Raw genomic sequence first — 19,778 nt, 5'->3', positions numbered from 1 at the left:
TGGGTGTTTCCAGAGAGGGAAATCACAGAGATTTCATCCACCACTTTCTTCCACCTTCCTTCTTTGTGAGCTGTGACTTGTGCCTTTATGCCCCACTTATATATATATTAGCTCAGTGGTGCCAAACCTACAGTTCTTGATGCATAGCTCTTCAAAGTGCCTACATGCAGCTTGCTTCTCAAGTGTCATGAAATAAATATCTTTGCAATGATGTGACAGCTGATTCACGAGCAAAACACTCACCCATGCACACAAGTTAAAGCTCTGGCAGCTCGTGAAGATAACTGAAGGCTTCACAATAAAATAGATGCCTCTGCGTGTTAACACCAATAGAATGAAAACTCAAGCAGCGAGCCCCATCTCTTGCTGTGCTCCATATAAGGCTGCTCACATTGTAATCTTTATCTAGCAGTTTGCATGGATAAATTAATTGTTATTCATCATAATAAATGCATGGCAGGCGCTTTTGCATTCTAAACGTTTTATTCTTTTGTGGCTCTTTACTAATTTGCTGGATGGTGAAATGCATTGCTGAGACAGAAGTTCAGTCCCACTGTTGCAGCTGCACTTGTATTGCAGAAATACTGAATTCCCTTTGTGAATAGAAAGGCAAAGGGCACTCTTCAGAGTGTACTTCCTCTGCACAAGGAGCTTTGCTGCAAATGGATGTGTGTGAAAGGGTGATACACTGCTCTTTACACTTCTGGTTTTTCCTGTGCAACCTCATAATAATAATATTGGCCTCTGACAACTATTATGCCTATATTTATGAAACCAAAACACTGTGATTGTATTTCATTTAATTAACACAGACTTGTAGTGGGATCAGCAAATACCTTCAAACAGAGAGAGAAATAAAATGCTTAGATGCTAAGAAATACACAGATATTTTGTAAGGAAGAATGAAGATTTAAATTCAAAATAAATGATAAATGCTAGGAGGAACTGAAATCTGAGCATCTTAGTCAGATAACACTAATAACAGACATCACTACCAGTTCTCTGTAGGCATCATCCTGCACACAGAGAGTTCTATTCATTCAAATGATCATTTGTTTCAAGTTTGGTAAAATTTAGGAAAAGTATTTTGCTATTTTTCTGCAGAGACCTATCGCACAAGGTATTCAGCAGGGAAACAAATGTCTTTTCCCTTAGGTCATGTCTACACTACAGTGTTATTTCGAAATATCTTATTTCAAAACAGTTAATTTGAAATAAGCTATTTCGAAATAACGCGTCTACACAAAAGCATTTCGAAATAGCATTTTTCTATTTCAAAATAGCGTGTCCACACTGAGTGGACACTGAATCGCATTTATGGCTGGCTGGAACCAGCTTAGGCAGGGCATCAGGTCAGGAGTGTCTTTGTGTGGTTGTTGCCTGAGGCTATCTGAGTCTTGTGCTTAAAGGGACACAACCCCTACCCCGCCGGGCAGCCAGTTCTCAGGTTTCCCTGCCTACCTCACTGAGGGACAGCAAAACATTTCGTCTCTGCGTGCTCTGGTTGCCCTCACTCAGGACACCACAGCACTCTGCAACATGGAGTCAGAGCTGCCTCTGGGCACTCTGGTGCTTCTCGTGGATGCGTTGCTACGAGCCTGGCTGCACTTTCTGCAGGCTGCCATCCAGGAGGTCCATCGGGGGGCTGTCAGTGTCCAGGAGGCCCTGCGGGAGAGCTTCCACCCTGAGAAGCACTAAGAACCTTCCTGGTCTGCCTCACTGGGGACTTGTGCCTCATTCCTTTCTTACAACTTCCACTTACCCCCCCCTTTACTCCCAGCCCCCTTTCCTAACGCAAAATAAAAACCATGTTTTTTCATAAATACAAACTCTCTTTATTTAACAAAACTGGGAGGGGATGAAACACTGGGGAGACTGGGGAAAGAAGGAGAGAGAGGGGAAGAGAGAGGGTGGGAGAGGAGAGGGGGAAACCTGGGAGGAAGGTGCTGGAAGGGGGAAGCAAGGGGAAGAAGGAGGAGCAGAAGCTCAGAGGTGGGGGTCTCGCAAGGCCAATTGTCCCACAGCACAGCACATGCGGGGGGTCTCGGCATCCCAGCGGGGTGGAGAGGAGGGTATGGAGGTTGAGAAGGGTGTGGAGGGAGAAGTGGAGGGGGAGAAGGAGTGGGAGGAGGAGCAGTAACTGGGGAGGTAGCAGGAGCTGGAGAGGCAGGAGGCAGCATGCTCTGCACCAGGATCTGCAGGTGTAGGCAGTGGGCATGACCCTGGGCAAGCTGCTCCCACTGGAGCTCCAGATCTTCTTGCACCCAGTTCTGGAGGGTGTGGTGCAGGGCTAGCAGTGCCCCCAGGTGTGGCTGTCGGTACCCCTGCACTGTTCGGGTGATCCTGCGGAGCCCTTGGGTGCAAGAGCATGTCCCGGATGGGGTGGTGCACCCTACACGCGCAGCTGGGGCGGCTGTGAAGAAACAAGAGAAGTGGTCAGTTATCCCTGGCAACACAGTGGGTGAAGCCCAGCCCCTCTCTGCAAGGTGAGGATGACCGTTCTCTGCACCATCAGAGCAGATGTGCTTGCACAGAGGCCATGATCAGAATGTCTGGCTATCCCCAGGAATGGGAGCTGCCCCGTGACCGCACCCATGCCCCTGTGCTGTGTATAGTGTGGCAGAAGTGTGTGGGGGGGGGAGATGTCCCCTGCCTCTGTTTAGAATGGCCTTGTGGAGGGAGGGCGTCCTGCGGTGTCTCACCCTGGGGTCAGTAGCATGTCATGTCTCTTCACACATGCATATGGCTAACAGGCCAATGCTTCTGTGTGGCAGCCAGCTGGAGCCACCTGTCCAGGGGTGGCACAGCACGTGCTCTCACATGCATAGGTTGCTGCATGATCCATGGTAAGCAAGGCCCACGCATGCAGTCCCTGGTCTCCCTCCCCGCAGTAAGGGGACAGTGATGACACTCACATGTTGTTGCCTCCCCGAATGACCCTGGTAATTCGGCTGCTGGGACAGCTCAGGGGTCCTGGCGGCGTGGAATGCTCCATCTCGGCTCCTGTGGCTCCTGCCGATCCTCCACCATGCCCTGGTCAGGGCCCTATGCTCCCAGATCGCTGCCCCCCAGGGTGGCAAAGACCTCCCGCCCCTCAGGATGTGGTCCAAGGCATCAAAATAGGGGCAGGTGTCTGCCCCTGTTGGGGAGCTGCCCCGTGTGGCCCTGGCATACACCTGCTGTAGTTCTTTCATTTTCAAATAAGCATTCAAAATAAGGTTTGGCTGTGTAGATGCTAGAAATGTTAATTCGAAATAATGGCTCTTATTTCGAATTAATTTTGATGTGTAGACATACCCTTGTAGCAGGGTTTGCTCCTCCAAGGGCACGCTTCTGTGATGAACCAACGATATAGGCCAAGCCCCCTCATCAAATTTCCTCTAGATTCTCTGGGACTGACTGAGCTTCCCAAAATCTACACTACAGATAAAGGTCATCTCTTTTCACCTACACTATACATTTGAGAGGATTTGAGCGAGTGTGTCTGTCTGTCTGTCCGTCCATCTGTGAGCCTGTTTGTTCAAGAACTCCTCCTAAATGGTAAGAGCTAGGGCCACCAAATTTGGTATGCAGCTTCCTCTTATCATAGCTTCAAGCAAGGTCAGAGTTTGGTTGTGCCAGGACAAAGGGATTTGCCAGGAATACGATTGTTTCTCACAAAATGCAAAGGTAGAGATCTGAAAGCAATCAAAGTTATGTTGAAGAATGATCACAGGGGGACAGGCACATCCATAAGAAAGTAGCCAGCTGGGAGTGGGGTTCTGTATTCATCCAGCCACCATACACAGACAGGGTTCCCATGCTGGTAAGCCTCTGCCATCCTGGCCAGCCCTGGGGATAGAACAGTCCCGGGGACACCGCCCAGACAACATAGCTCCAGCTTTTCCTGGGATTTAATCTAAATCTGCTGTGCTGTATTTTGAACTTATAGCCTCAAACATATCCAATTCCTTCAGCCTTTGCTCACATGACTTGCATTTTATCTTTATAGCTCCTCTCTGGGGCTTTTCCAGTTTCTCTACATCTTTTCTATTTATCAGTGACCTAATACGGATAATAGCGAGGCCTTCCCAGATCCGAGTAAAGTGGTTCCCTTTTCCCAGGAAAGGAATGATGTCCCTCTCAGAAACCCACTCAAACTCTGGTTTCAGGCACAATTTCTCAGTACAATTTCAACTTTCAGAAAATCCCTCTAAGTCAGATAATTTTCAACCCACTCAAAGTACAATACATGGAACCATAACACTCCTCCATTCCTACTCCAGCATCACCATCTTCAGGTCCCTCATTTGATAGTCCAAATCCCTCACCCCCAATTTCAGAACCTTGACCTCTGGCCCGTGTTCTTCTTGCAGCCATTTCCTTGAAGCCCTCAACTAGAACCTCATGTAAGAGGGTTCCCCTTGAAGCATTCTACTCCTCAGATCTCTGCCTTCAAGTTCTATCCATTCTTGTGGGAACCTCCAAAATCAACCTTATAGGTTTTATACTTGGCTTGCAGTGACTGAGCTGGTTCTCCGTCTTCACCTATGATCCTGTTCAAAAGCCTTCTGTATGGGAGAGTTTGCCAGATCTGGCCAGTTCTCTCTGACTGCAGCGCTCTCTAAATAGTTCTCATCCAGTTCTCTCTTGCCCCAATTCTCTTCACTACCAGCTCTCAACTACTGCCTTCTTGGGTTACATGCAGCTCTTTCTGGCTCCTTTTTTTTAATTACTGCCTGGATCTTTGGTAGAGGTCAGGTGTCCATGACCAGATGACCAGGCCCCACAGAGAGGCAGCAAATCACAGGTGAATTGGATCCATTCCCTCTTTATGGAAACAGTTATCCTGTGATGCCTATATGTTCCGCTCAACTAACTTAAGAACTGGGAAGCAGAAGAATGTGAGTTGGTCAGGTGGATAAAAATGGGGAGTTCCAATACCTGTTCCCTGAGGACTCTCCTCTGTGTCATAAGAAGCAGGTGGAAATAGTTCCTAGGGCCAAGAGAAGGCTCTGGGAAAGGCAGAAGGGGCAACCTCCTCATGGTTCTATGTGTGGCCCCCACACACACTCTGCCCCCACACCTCACATGTGCAGGGCCCCTGTATTTACCTACTCCATTCCCTCTCAGAACTTACAAAGTGCCATGAATTGGCTGATTTGCATCCCATCCCCACTTCTCCCCTTCCCTCACAGTTTGAAATGAGAAGTGTCGTACATTTAAAGTGAGGGCATCTGTGAGGTGTATGCTAATTACACACAACAGTCTGAGGGCCATGGGCTCCCTCTGCTTCTGTATGTTCCTTTTGTGGCAATTTAATTTGCCACTAACCATGGATCACTTTGTGTGGAAAAGGCTTGATAAAGAAGGAGAATCAAGTGCAATGTACTTAATCTTATTCTTGGGGTTACGGTTTGTGCACAAGCCCGATTTCAATCTTGCATCCCATTGAGATGGAGGGCCAATCATGCAGCCTACTCACTAGCCTTGGTTGCCCATCACTGACTAACAACATTTCCTTTTCCCTGTATCCCATTCCCACTGTTCTTACAATGGGAGGGGTCTAATAAAGCCTGAAGGATCTGACTGATTCCTTGAGCATGTAAAACTCCCAATTAAGTTTAATGGGAATACTAATTGTACAAAGACAGCAGGATAAATCCGGAGAAGCAGATCTTTAAGAAAATCTCATGCAAACTGTTTTTCATAATATTTTACAGTGTACTGTGCAAGTTAATTAACATAATATATAATTGTGATTCCCCCAAACACAGCTTTTTGAATATATTCCATAACATATTCCCTCCCCCTTGTTTTTAAGGGTTGACTTTGGTAAGGGTACCTTTGGTGAGTATATTCAGAGGCCAAGATGATGGTGAATGAAGGGTAAAAACCATAGTTTTAGCACTGAAAAGGGTAATGGACCATCAAAAATTGCAATTTTCAAGTGTTCATTTCAAGCATGAGCTGTTCATCACTAAACAGTCACTTTATTTGTCACTTTTTGTTTTCTAGCTTTGGTTACTGACTTCAAAGTAAAACACAATATAAGTACTGTGCCTTTTGCTGTGTCTTTGACACATAGTGATTTTATAGTATTGACCTGCCCTCCAAACCTAACGTTGGCAGTAGACCCAATAAATAGTGTGTGGTTTTTAGCAGCAGGTGGTGTGTGTCAGTTAAACGCACAGCATAGCCCTTCAGAGCACTGCACTAACTGAACAGTAATTGTATAGTACGTTCCTAGATGCCACCTAAGTGTGAGAGATATCCAGGTCCCTGGAAGTGTGTCCAAAGTATTTTTTTAAACAGGCTGCAGTTTTAATGTTTAAGGTTCAGCTATAGAGAACCCTGCAGTATTATAGTCTCACAGCAAACAGATTTTTAATATGTGTAGTTGTAGGCACAAAACCAAAGCAGTGAAGTAAAATATGGATAAAACCATGAAACAATGACTGAAAAATAAAAATCTTAAATGTATCAGGTGCTTCTGATGTATAAGGCCTGACTGCATACCTGGAATCCAAATTGTATGTGGGAGGTTGGATAGGAGACATATGTAAAATATGTCCCCTGTATAAACTCAGTTAGAGGTTTTATAGCCTATCAGATGACATTTCCCCCGCCATAGAAAATCCCCCTTTTTCATTTCAGTTGGATGTGTTGGAAGTGAAGAGCAAATATCCTTATAGAGTTTAAGATTCCATTTATCTGAAAGGGGATTTCTTCTTCTAAATGACAAATCTTATGGAATAAAACTGGATTTTCTGCTAAAACAATACAAAAAAAATCTCCTTTCTAGAGGACAACTGGAATTTTATAGCTAGAGGACTATACTTATAATCCTTTTTTTTCCAGACTGCTTATAAAAGAGCAAATCCACAACGGAATAGATCTTGTATTTCAGTCTCATTTCCATTTACTAAGCATATTATCATTGGGTGCTTTGGAAGAAATGAATGACCTTTCGGAAGCACTGGTGAAGTCTTTAGGAGGTACAATATGACTGTCAGTCCACAGCCGGAGGACTGGGCAAGGGTATGAACATTCTGCTAAAATCAGCTCTCCAGTAGCAGTGAGCAGGACCTGCCTGGAAATTAAGAGTAATGGTGACAGATGGAGCAGTAAAGAGCTCTTGTAAGGCTTAAACAGCCACAAAAGTCTAATTTGTTCACACACTATGGAAAAAATAATCAAATAATTATAAATAAAAACTACACAGAGAAGGTCTTGAAATCCTACATAACAATTCCTCTGAGGTATTTTTCTAAGAGTCTGAATCCCTATATGTATGTGGGTAGTTTTATCCATACTGATCCAAATCTAATCACTGAAAAAAATTCTGCTTCTGAGCCCTGTCACAGGTTCATGCAATGCAGCAGTTGGTACAGTACAGCATCATGTAGATTACACACTTGTTTACATCAGTTTTCCTCTTAGTAGTCCACCCATCCCAGTGCCTGTGATTTCTTGTTGACAGATTCACCTTAAATATTTTATCACCTCTTCACTGTCACCACAGTATTGCACAGTCCGTACACAGAAAAACAACTGTTTGTCAGATGCATGCCACAGCAAAAGGTTTGGTTTTGTCTTAGCTGGCAAAGTGACCAGGATGCAACATTTTATATTTCAATCAGTTCATACCCCACGTTTTAGTTAAGGCTTCAAACATTTCTTTCTCCAGAATGTCATTTGGATTTATTAAACATCATCAAAGCTGCAACGCTGCCGAGTGGTAGAATGTTAGCTATCCCTGAACCTATTCTCTATTGCTGCAGACTGTTCACTGCACTGCAGCAGAGTTACAGTTTTGGGAAACCAATCCTGCCACTAAATGTTCATTGGAAAGATTTACAGTGTCACAAGTAGCCATATTTTAATTTAGTATCAAAGAGTCAAAGTTAACCAAAAAACTCTCTCTTTTTAAGTAAAACTCTGAAATATTTTTAAAAGATTCCTACAGAGAGAAGGTTTAGTGGACAGGATTTATTAATAGCATCTTTTATTAAGTTGCTTTGAAGGTCTTTTCTTCAGCATTATCTGCACAACATTAATGTCTTTCAGTTAATTGGCCTTTTTTTAAAGCCCTTTCCTTCCCACCTAAACAGATTTGTGTGAGTTTTTCCTTGATTACTAGTTTCTAGTAAATTAACTTTTATTCCATTTCTGACTCCCAACCAGAAAAAATTACCCATTGACTCAAACTACTTCTCCAAAACTTCCCTTCCCTTTATGAAAAACCAGAGAATGTCTTAATGAATAAGTATGATCTATATCACTTTTTTTCTTGCAGTAAAAACAATTCCTTTGATCTACAGCACGATGCTGAACCCTCATGTCCATATAGACATTTACCTTTTTACTTATTTCCCCACTTTAAAGTAAAGGATACTGCATTATTCTTCACATATAGATTAAAAGAGAAACTATTGGTTTAATATATATTACTTAGACCTTTTTATAGCAGTATCCTACATTAATGATTGCAGTTACTACTGCGACTCTTTCATAAGAGGAATCATTTGGGACCATGATGATGGAAACTTTAGTATTTCAGAGCAATCATATGAATAAAAAAGATGTAAAACGTACCCAGTTTTGGCGAAATTTGTCCAGTATGTCATAACTACCGCACTGAGCATGACGTCATTCTTGGAGAAATTGCAGTTGAACAACTCGGTGGGACCAATCATGGGAATGCCAAACACATAAGGAACTTCATCACCGTGTGCTGAATCAGCCCAGCTTGGTTTCATTTCACTTTGGCAGTGGTGATAAAATGCATAGAAATATGTTGGAGAGCCATACTGGGCATGCAAGTCAGCTGTAGCAACAGCTGGGGCAACCCACTGGTGGTCAGTAAACAGAGCTACCAGAGTCTTCCTTCGTGTTTCAGGGTTTTCTTTATCTGCCCAGTCAGTGTACATAAATTTAATGGTCTCCCGGAGTGTATCCTTCCCTTCTGGATAGCCATACAGATTGTCCACAAAATTAGAGACGGAAAAGTCAAAGTCATTTGGGGAAACCCCATCTTCATTATCCACAATGCCATCCACAAATTTTAAGCCTTCCCCTTGGTTCACACCTAGCATTATGTCATAGTTGAGGAACTCTCCCTGTTCCATTAGAATCTGAGGGTCATCTGGAATCACATCCCCATCAATCACAGGCCCAAAGGCAATGTGGTACGTGGCTGGAGTGATGGTCTGCTGAATGAGCTCTTTGTAGTTCTTATTCCGAAGGCATTCAACCAAGTCAGTGGTATCCAGCATGTCGCAGCCCACTTTATCTGCCAATATCCGAGTGTACTTGGCAGGCTGGTAGTTCACTGCCCAGCTGGACAGGGCTGTTCCACTCTGTATGATTGCCTTTTGGAACAAACCTGCAGGTGCAAATTGTTTAAATGCAAATGAAATTACATATAAAAAAGCTGCTTTAGTGAGCAAAGAATACTTTGATTGTACGATACCTAAAGGACGTCAATTCCTGTATTTAATTTCTATTTCCACTTACTTTTTAGCTAATTGCTTCCTTTTCACTGTAGCTTTTAATATGCTTCTAGTTCAAATTCTTGATGGTCATATATATAAAGCATGATGGTTTTAGGTTAGTATTTCAAGGACAAAATATATTTTTCACAATAACCTCATACTTTTAACAAACATACCCCAACTTTTTCACAGTGGTAGTTCTTTAATATTTTGCATTTTTTAAGGAGTGCCAGCTACAAGCAAACATATTCCCTTCTGCATGTAAATCACTCACATAAATATGCTCTTCACTAGTTTAAAGGTCAAAGGAAAATTATATACTCCCTTTTTCCCTTTTAGAGAATCCAGGCATCATATAATTTGAACAAAAATATGCTCAGCTAAAATCAGTTTAATAGGCTTGATTTCCAGGATCCTTCTGCTCTGACATAATTTTTCATTACCAACTTATATATATATTTCCTGTTATCATTAACTATTCAGATAAATTAGAATATATTTGAATTTTTCTGAAAGGATTTGAAAATTCTAGGCCAGATTCACCTTGTGCATTCTGGTTGCTTTTCTATTCTCTGGTGTGCAGAGCAATCACCAGTCTGGATTTAGTGCTGCTTTGTGCCATCAGAATGTAACAAAGCAGTTGCAGCATACCTGTGAATCATTCCCGTCAGTTTTTTTGTTTGTTTGTTTGCTTGGTTGGGTTATTTTGATTTTTGTTTCTCTTCCCAGTGGGAACACTGAAATGTGCTATTTAAATATTCCGTCTAACATGCCTTAGCCAGGGTATGTATACAGACTACAAAGTGCTTACAGACCGTGTTAGATTTGTGCACTAGAAATGACTAAGACAGACGTTCTCTCCAAATATTTAGAAACATATATGGTGAAAACTGACTGTGATCAATACATCTGATGATTATTACTTACTGCACAAATTACACCATGGAAAGCCTGTGATCAGTGAAAGTTTTCATCACTCCATCTGTTTGCTTCTGGCACAGTTTATAGCCCAATCTTACTCATTATGGCCTATTTTTTAATCAATATGTGCAATAATTTTAGCTACTTTTAAAGAAGGCATGCTTGCTATCAGACCTGCTGTAATTATCGCCTGCTATAGCTCTCTATCCTAGAGATTCCTCCAAGTGTTAATGTAATGGGAGGAGCAAGGCAGAATAAACATATCAGAGATTTTAAACAATTATAGTCTTTTTCTAATTTTTTACACTATTATTGATCATACTTACAGTAATATTTCTGTAGAATTATTTAATACCTGCACTGTATATTAGTGCATTTTTACTTGAGGGCCAAAAAGTCTTGCAGCTCAAATTTGTACTACAACTCAATAAGACTTTGTGCATTTATGGAGCACAGGATCAGACTCTACATATATGAGGCTTACTCTTTTCTTTTTTTTGACAGAATTGTGTTGCATTTATGGCATTAAAATGTAGGTCTGATGTACATAAACAGGACTATCTTGCAAATTAAAAAAAGTCTCACTGTCCCATTTTATTTCAGATAGGACAGACTGTTGATGGAAGAGGGAATAGGGGGAAAAAACGTTAGATAGACTAATCAATGTAGATTTCCTGGGACACTTTTTAATGTAAAGTTCCAATGTCAGTTTTAAATTTGATTTCATGCCATAACAAAAAGCATAATGTAGGCTTGCCAAGCATGAGCTGGAATACTGCCCAGCATGTATTTCATTTAAGTTGTTGACATCATATAATTCTGAGCTTCTACTTTATAGTGCCAATACCCTGGCATCAGTCTACAAACATTGCACTATGTTTAAAAGGATCCCTTTTGCCTTTATTTTACCAAAAGGTTCATTACCTTCTGAATAGTGAGACAGTGTTAGAAGACTAACACAAGATGCTCCTGCTCCAGATCCAAAAATAGTAACCCTTTTTGGGTCTCCTCCAAAGGATCCAATATTTTCCTCAATCCATCGTAAAGCTTGAATTTGGTCTAGCAATCCATAATTGCCTTTTGCAGCTTGGTCTCCAGTACTTAGAAAACCTATAAGGCAGAAAAGACAAATTCTAGTTCAACAGCCACAGAATTACCTATGGGGCATCCACATATTCACAACACATATTCCCTTTTTTTCTCTCCTGCATTTTTTTTAAATAAAAGGGTATAGTCCTAGCTACATGTCTTTGATGCAATCATAAAAATACAGAACATGTTCCCCCTACTGCAGATGTCATGCATGATGACAAAAAAAAAACATTTTTTTCAGTATAGTCCAAGAAGCGATGAAGATTGAAGGTTTTACAAATTTGATAAATCTTCATGTGAGTAACATAAAAATCCCCTCATCCATATGTTGTTATTGCACTGTGCTGCCATAAAACCCAGGGAAAAATAGGACACCAGTTCTTTCATTGAAGACAATGATTCCTTGCACATTCATTTAGCTTCCTTTTGGCATTGTCCAAAATAGTCCAGCACTGAGCAGCTCTGCAACGTATAATCTTTCTACACCTCAGCGACAAGTAGGGCTAAAATAAATTAAAAATAAGTAAAACAAAAGTTAAAATCTTAACAAAAAATACACTTAATCCAATTCTACTAAGGATATTTACAAGAAAAATAGCAGGTAAATCCTCAGCTGTGCGTACCTGAACATCCAGCCTTCATCTGAACAGATCAGATTCCAAATCTTTTCCTGGAAATTTCATGAAAGGTTGTTTTCCATTTTTTCGCTCCTATATGATACTTATTAGATTTTAGCCCTGGTCTTTACTAGGGAGTTATTTTGAAATAACTCCCATTATTTTGACAGAAGTGAAGCAGCCATGCTACCAAGCCCGTTATTTTGAAATAATGGGATGGTAATTCCAAAATCTGTACTCCTGCTTTCCATGTTATTTCAAACTAGTGTTAGTGTGGACTCTCTGATACAGCTACTTTGAAATTATTGGCCTGCGCCAATTACTCACAGCTGCGCTTGTGACTGCTCTGGCCACACCTGTGGGCTCCACTGCTCCCCTTCTCCTGCAGAGCTTTGAAAGCAGCAGGCAGCAGAAGAAGGGCTTGTGGCATGAGGACAGCCTTGCCAACCCTGTGCTACACAGCACTCATCCCAGGAGTCATGTTAGACCCCAGAGCTCCCTCTGAGCCCCCTCATGGCTGCCGGGGTAAGGAGCAGCACTCCTGCAGCAACCTCGGCTGCAAGTGGCCAGGGACGCAAGAGAGCACTGGCCTGGACTGGTGCAGAGATCCTGGATCTCACTGAGGTCTGGGCAAGGAGACCAGGATCTCCGCATAAGGAGGAGAAACACCAATGTCTATGGCTGCATAGCTGCCAGCCTGGATGAGAAGGGACACACGCAGACCCTCAACCAGGTCTGCATGAAAATAAAGGAGCTCCAGCAGGCCTGGAGTGCAAAGTGAACATTCTGGGGTGGCACTGCACATGTGCCTGGTACTACCACCATCTCAATGCCATCCATGGGACCTCTCCCCTGTCATTGTTGAGTCCAGATAGGACATGCTTGGAGTCATCCTCCATGAGGGTGGGGTTGTGGAGGTGGAGAAGGAGGAGGAGGAGGAGGACAAGACCATGCCCACAAGCCAGGAGCTGCTCCTTACCCCGGCGCCAGTTCCCCCCTCCCACGATGTCTCCCAGGCATCGGATGAACTTCAGGTGAAAGCACTTCAGGTGAGTTCTATATCGTTACCTATGCATACGCAGGGGCAGGTGATGGTCTGTGGGGGACCGCATGCTCCTTGCTTGACCTACTCAGCCTTGGGGGTCAACAACAGCCTGTATATGTAGGTGCACATAGAGTGCCAGTCTGAAGCATTGAACCCCTTGGTCCTTCTCATAAGGTTACTGGAGAGGCCTGCCTTATTAAGGCCTTCATGGTGGGACACCTTTCTCTGACAAGGCACCACTAAGTAGGCTTGGGTAATGTAACCACACAGCAGTGCCACTCATAGCACAGGCTCATAACCATACTCAGGCAGTATTTACTCCCGGTCAAGTGTGGTGATGCAGAGGAGACTGTATGGGAACCTGCTGGGGGAAGGTAGAGGAGGGAACCTCAGTAGCACTCTCTTTAGCAAGAAGGATTTTCTGGGGAGGGATAGAAGTTCTCTCTCTGCAGGACACCACCAATGCCGGTCCCAGAGTGTGTGAGACATGGAAGGAGGCTGAGACGTCATGTCCCCCCCTTCTGCCTTCAGGCACCTACCCTGGCCAGCACCTTCTCATGCCTGCTTGTCCCCAGGCCGTGGTTTGTCCGTGTCCCTATAGGAAAGTGCCCACTGTCTAGATAACAGATAGCCTTGCTCAAAGCATAGCACCATCATCTGAACTGAGACCTTCGGAGTTGGTTCAGAGATTAGTGCTAGGCTTCATACGCAGTTTCTCCAGGGACGACTGCCCTTGTAACTTTTCTTCAGAGCTGAGCCAGCTGTGAGTGTGGCATGTCCAACACCTCCCACATCATCTTCCAACTCCGTGGGATCTGTAGGAGGAAGAGAACCTGGGAGGAGCTAATAAGGGAGCAGATGGCCTGCCTGTAGTTCCTCATCTGGGGTGTCAAGCAGGAGTGCCAGGAGTGGGCCGTTGACCATGAGGAGTGCCAGACAGACCAGGAGCAGTGTAAAACCACCTGGGACCAGCTGTTGACCCAGCACAAAGCCATGTGCTCCTCCATCACCTCAGTGTTGGAGCACATGGCCTCGTGCATGGAGCAGACCACCAGCTACCTCCTGCCCCTGGCCCTGCCCCTATGGTTTCCCCTCTTTCCCCACCCTCTCCCAGGGGCTGCTGGGGCCCACAAACATGAGGGAGTGGGACCTCGAGGCAGCCAAAGCCTCCAAAGCTGACCAAGGAAGGCATCAGTTCCAGCCCCATCCCTGAGCCGCCCTCCTTCAGCCTTCTCCCATTCCAGGTCCTCTCCCTAGACCCTCTCCTGTTTTATATCCCTCAAATAAAGATACATGCTTGTTATAAAAGGCTTTTTTATGTGCTCTACAGGGGAGGGGAAAGGTGGGAAGGCAGGGTTGCGGGAGGAAAGGCACACAGGGGGAATGCAGAGACCACTTGTGGAGAGGCACTGGAGAAAGTCTCACATGGCCTTGGCCAAAACTCTTCATCAAGGCTTCCTAGATGAGCACTGCCCCCTGATGTGCTCTCTGTATGGCACTGGTGTCCATCTTCTCATAAGCCCTGGCCAGCCATTCAGCCTCTGCTCTCCACACTGATAGGAAAGTCTCCCACTTGCTTTCACTTAGGTTGTGGAACATACCACCACCACAAAGGGGATGTTGCGCTTGCTGAGGTCTAGGCAAGGAGACTCCTAAACCTCTCCTTCAAGTGGCCAAACACACACTCTACCACCATACAGCAACTGCTCATCCTGGTGTTGAAGTTCTCCTTGGTGGGGTCCATGCTGCCCATGTAAGGCTTCAGAAGCCAGGGGAGCAAGGAGTAGGCTGCGTCACCCAGGATGCACATGGGCATGTCCACATCCTTGACCTTGATGGTGTGGTTGGGGAAAAAAGTGCTGGTGGGCATTTTCTGGAACAGGCAGGAGTCCCTGAAGATGCAAGCATTGTACACCTTCCTTGATCACTCGCAGCTGATGTCCATGAACTGTTCCTTGTAGTTTATGAGGGTCTGCAGCACCATCGAGAAGTACCCTTCCTGTTTAAATAGTCTGAGGCATGGTGGTCGGGGGCCAGGATGGGGTTGGGCGTGCCTCCTATGCCTCCTATGCCCCTCATCCCACAGTTGGGGAAACCCATGGTGGTAAAGCCATCAACAATGGTGTCAATGTTGCCTAGAACGATGACTCTCTATAGCAGCACATTGTTGAAATGCATTGACTATTCGATTAGTCAATTACTTGATATTTAACAACCCTAGTAGGTTGCTGTCAGGTGTCCTGTTACCTGAGGGCAGGGAGGAGCCATTCTCAGGGCTTCAGGAAGGTGGCCTTCTGCATGCAGAAGTTCTGTAAACACTGCTGGTCATCCCACTGCTGAAGAACAATGCAGTTCCACCAGTCCAAACTGGTTTATTTCTGCCACACCTGGTGTTCGATGGTGTCCAGGGAGCTTAGGGGCATTTGCCGCAGCAGGAGTGCCAGGACCTGGGTGAAGAGGTCCTCTGGGTCGGGCTGATAATTGGCCTACTGGAGCAACATGTGGGCAGTCTGGATGAATTGCACCATGAGGCTCAACACTAGGCCTGTGAACTTGACATTGCTTTGCAGCAGCTCTGGCTCTATGATGTCAGTGCCGTGGCATCTGCAAGGGCAACTAGAGCACACTGCAGTCTGGTGTGTCTAGACTACATGGCTCCGTCGATGGAGCCATGTAAAGTAGCTTACTCGACATAGTCAAGGACATGGTCAAGGAAGCGGGGATTTAAATAATCTCCGCTTCATTAAAATAAAAAGGGCCACCGCGCTGTACTGTCAATCAGCTAATCCGGCACAGCGCAGCAGTCTGTGATTAATTTTGCATTTCTGAAACCAGCTTACTTGAAGCATCACACTCACCAATGGCCCCTTAGTGTGAAATAAGATCTTCTTTCTGCTGAGAGAGAGCTCTGTGGGGAAATTTTGAGGTCCTTAGGAAAAAAAATGCACATCAATTTTGGATACATCCCCCAACTGCCTCACTCTGAGGATCTAAAATATTTGGTCACAAGATATGACAGCTCTGAGCAGCATAAGTAACTCTACTGAATTCTGGGCCTTGCGAACATGGTCCATTTGAACTGTTTTGCTAAGAGAGCATAGATATGTTGGTTGTGACTCTGGCTATTACTTTAGTGCCCAGAAGTTACTTCTAAATGCACATGGCTGGAATCTTAACAACAACAACAACTGCAACAACAAGAAAAAGCAATTAGACTATAGAAATGGCAGCTTTTAAACTCAGCGCTAGTGTTTCCATGTCATGGTCAACAATACAATTTCCAACTGTGTACAGAAAATTTGTGCAAAGATTTAAAAGCAAAATCACATAATATCCTTGAGTGGAATGCATTTTAAACAAGGGATTAAATTCCACATTTAGGATATATAATTTGAATTGTATATAATTTCAATTATAAATGCTGCATCATAAATGCTGACAATGCTAAAGCAAGATTAGCCACAATTTAGTGAAATGCACTCGCACCAAAATCACTTTCTGATATTTAATTAGCAATTACTAATTAGTATTTAATTCCAACAACTGCTGTATAAGCACTTGCTTTCATCTTGAAACAGTTGCTTGAGTTTACTACTATATGAATCATACTGTCATTGCTAGAAAAGATCCTTTTATGTTAGCTTACTTATGAAAACTTCTTTAGTCAGGATAGGCATGGTAGTTATAAAAGTAGTGCTATCTTCTCTTTTCCATTTAACACTGAAGAAAGAACCTATTAATGCATAAATGCCAGAACAAATTATTTCAGCACTGGCATGTGTCTTTTTCTCATGCCCATTTATTATCTTTTGTGGGGTGGTCAAGCAAAGAATAACCCTCTTGCTGGTTTTGTTGCTGCAGTCCACTACAAAGTCTCTATATTATTTTGCAATTCATAAGCTTTTATTAAATCAGAACTATGACCTCCCTGGGAGAAAGTGACTGTTGTAGCCTTTAAAACATCAAGGTAATTAATATGTAGAGCCCAGACCGCATTTTAGTTCTTTTATCAGACTCAAGCTAAAGCTGGTCAATTTTTGTGATTTTGAATTTCTTATAAATGTACTAAAAGGTGACTGAATTAAATAGCCATCAATGAACATCTGATGTTTAACATAGAAAGATTTTTTTTGTTTCAGTAGTTCTCTGCTGATCCTCATTAACTGCAAGAGCAAGGTTTCTTAATTTAAAAACTAATCAAGGCAAAGCGGCAACCCCACACGACACAAAACGAATGAATAAATATGCCTTCTCTTGATGAGGCTACATATTCTTTCATGCTTTGAATACCAGATCATAATATTTGCCCAAAGACATTTTTAGATTCAAGGCAAGGGATTATTTCTTTGTACGGAAATACATAAACCAGCTTGGTTCTTTTTTTGTGGGCTAGTTTATAGATTTTAGAGGGATAAAGTAAAGAGTCACTAAGTACTGCTTAATATAAATGACTGTGCTTTTGTTTCAAAGATGGAAACTTACAATGGACTTTCAGGAATCTGGTATATTTTTTAAATGCATTTTGATTTTTTTTCCAATTCACTGTATGACTCTTAAAAATAAAAACCCAAGCTATGGGGATTAGAATACTATGGGTTGGATTTTTTTTGGATAGAATATGGAAACTGGAACTTTGCAAGGTTCCTCCATCCCTATTAATGAAACAGATGGTTGAACCGTCTAAAGCTCAGAATAGTAAACACAGAGCTCCTTTCATATAAAGGCATAGAAAGGAACCAAACTGTAATATTCAGTTCCTGTCTTCACTACTGTTTTTCCCTCTCTAAACCATGACTTCATTAAAAATAAAATAGTCTCCCATATAATTGTGGGATAATGGGAAGAGCACATAAGGACTCATTGTGATTTGTTTTACTACGTAAATTGCAACTGCATGCAGCATTCCATTTCTCAAACACTTTTTAAAAACAACAAATACAAAAATACATCTCAATGGTCATTATAGTAAAACTGTTTTAAAATAAGGCTTCTAAAATTAGATAAATTAAGTTTTCAGCTGCAATTTCTTTGGATTGAAAAAGTTATTCTTTGACATACCAGTGGAGCTGGAATCAAGAAGGAAAAAATAATATATTGTAAGAGGAAAAGCCTGGGATGTTCTTCTTCTTCTGTATGCTTGTAAAATGAATGCACAGGGTACTTAGACCTGCTCTGTCTGTTTTGCATGATTTTGTGGTGCACTGAAACCACACAGCCACCTCAAACAGTGCCGTGGGCTTTCAGATGGCATGGATATCTTCACAGTAACCCTTCCTATCCACTACAACTGGTGACATGGCCAAGGTAAAGAAGATGTTGCTGGAAGTGCTGTTGCCAAAATGATCCCCTTAGGCAGAGGACCCCAATCTGTAGGGCATGTTCCCCTATAGGGGTGCTGAGGAAAGTTGGGGAGTGTGGCTGGGGCACAGGCCAACCACCCAAAGGAAAGGAGAGGGAGTACCACCGTACTCCATGCCTGGCCCTAGCCCTAGCCCTAGTTCCACACCCAGAGTCCCAGATGCTGGCCTGGCTGTTGGTCCTACACCTGGGTACCTGGCTGTCAGTCGTATGCTGGGAGTTGCAGCCCGTACCCCCTTACCCTTGTGCACATCCATCTATCCCAGAGTTATAGCTCCACTCCCGGGTCTGGCTCAAGGATAAGAGGGGCTGTGGCCGGGGCAAGGGGGTTGTAATGTAAAAAATTTGGGGAAGCAGTTAGGGAAGCTTGCAAGGATAAATAAGTTTGCAGATCAGGAGATTGGTAAATAATTATGACAATACAGCACAGATGCAGAGAAATCTGGATCACATGGGGAACTGGGTGCAAGCAAACACTACATGTCTTAATACAGACAGATGAAAATTATATTTACTATCTAGTAACAGAGAATGTATATTATATTTATAGAAGGGGAAAATCTATCCTGGGAAGATTTGATTTGGGGTGAATGATCAGCTGAGCATGCATTTACAAAGAAAACCTGTAGCCAAAGCTAATGTGATCCATGGACATATAAACTGGGAAATCCCAAATAGGAGAAGAGAGACTACTGTTGCTGGAATACTTTGCCCTATTCTACTGTCTACAATTCAAGAAGGATGATGATAAAATGGAGAGGTTTCAAAGAGCAGCAAGAATAATTGAAGTATTGGAAAACATGCCTAATCGTGAGAGACTCCAGGACTTCAGCCTATTTAGTTTAACAAAGGAAAGGTTAAGGGTTCACTTGATCACAGTCTATAACTACATACATGGGGAACAGTAATTTGATAATGGGTTATTTCAATTAGCGGACAAAACTATAACAAGATCCAGTGTCTGGAATTTGAAGCTAGACAAATTCAGACTGAAAAGAAGGCATACATTTTTAACCATGGGGTTAAAATAAATCATTGGAATAATTGACCAGTGCCTGTGGTGTAAGGCCCAGGATGGATTGTCAATCACCAGCAATTTTTAAATCAAAATTAGATTTTTTTCTAAAAGATATGCTCTAGTTCACACAGGAATTAATTCAGGGAAGTTCTACGGCTGTGTTATACAGAAGGTCAGAGTAGATGAGCACAGTGATTCCTTTTGGCCTTTATATCAATGAGGTTTCTCTGAGTTGTGCCAGGGGCAGAAAT

General features: G+C 43.1%; 1 protein-coding gene across 3 annotated transcripts in view; it reads right to left on the bottom strand.

The window, feature by feature from the left end:
- Nucleotides 1-19,778, bottom strand: part of NLGN4X (neuroligin 4 X-linked) — a 246,436-nt gene that overhangs the window by 12,720 nt on the left and 213,938 nt on the right. For all 3 annotated transcript variants that reach the window (XM_006114116.5, XM_075915432.2, XM_006114118.5), the window contains 2 exons: nucleotides 11,322-11,507; nucleotides 8,578-9,367 (listed from right to left, as the gene is read on the bottom strand). In XM_006114116.5, the coding sequence (XP_006114178.3) occupies nucleotides 8,578-9,367; nucleotides 11,322-11,507 (976 nt within the window). The remainder of the gene's footprint in view (nucleotides 1-8,577; nucleotides 9,368-11,321; nucleotides 11,508-19,778) is intronic.

This window comes from Pelodiscus sinensis, chromosome 1 (assembly GCF_052426305.1).
Source record: "Pelodiscus sinensis isolate ZL-2025 chromosome 1, ASM5242630v1, whole genome shotgun sequence".
NCBI classification, from domain to species: Eukaryota; Metazoa; Chordata; order Testudines; family Trionychidae; genus Pelodiscus; species Pelodiscus sinensis.
The sequence above is the reverse complement of the archived record's forward strand: the minus strand, read 5'-3'. Positions and strand labels throughout refer to the sequence as shown.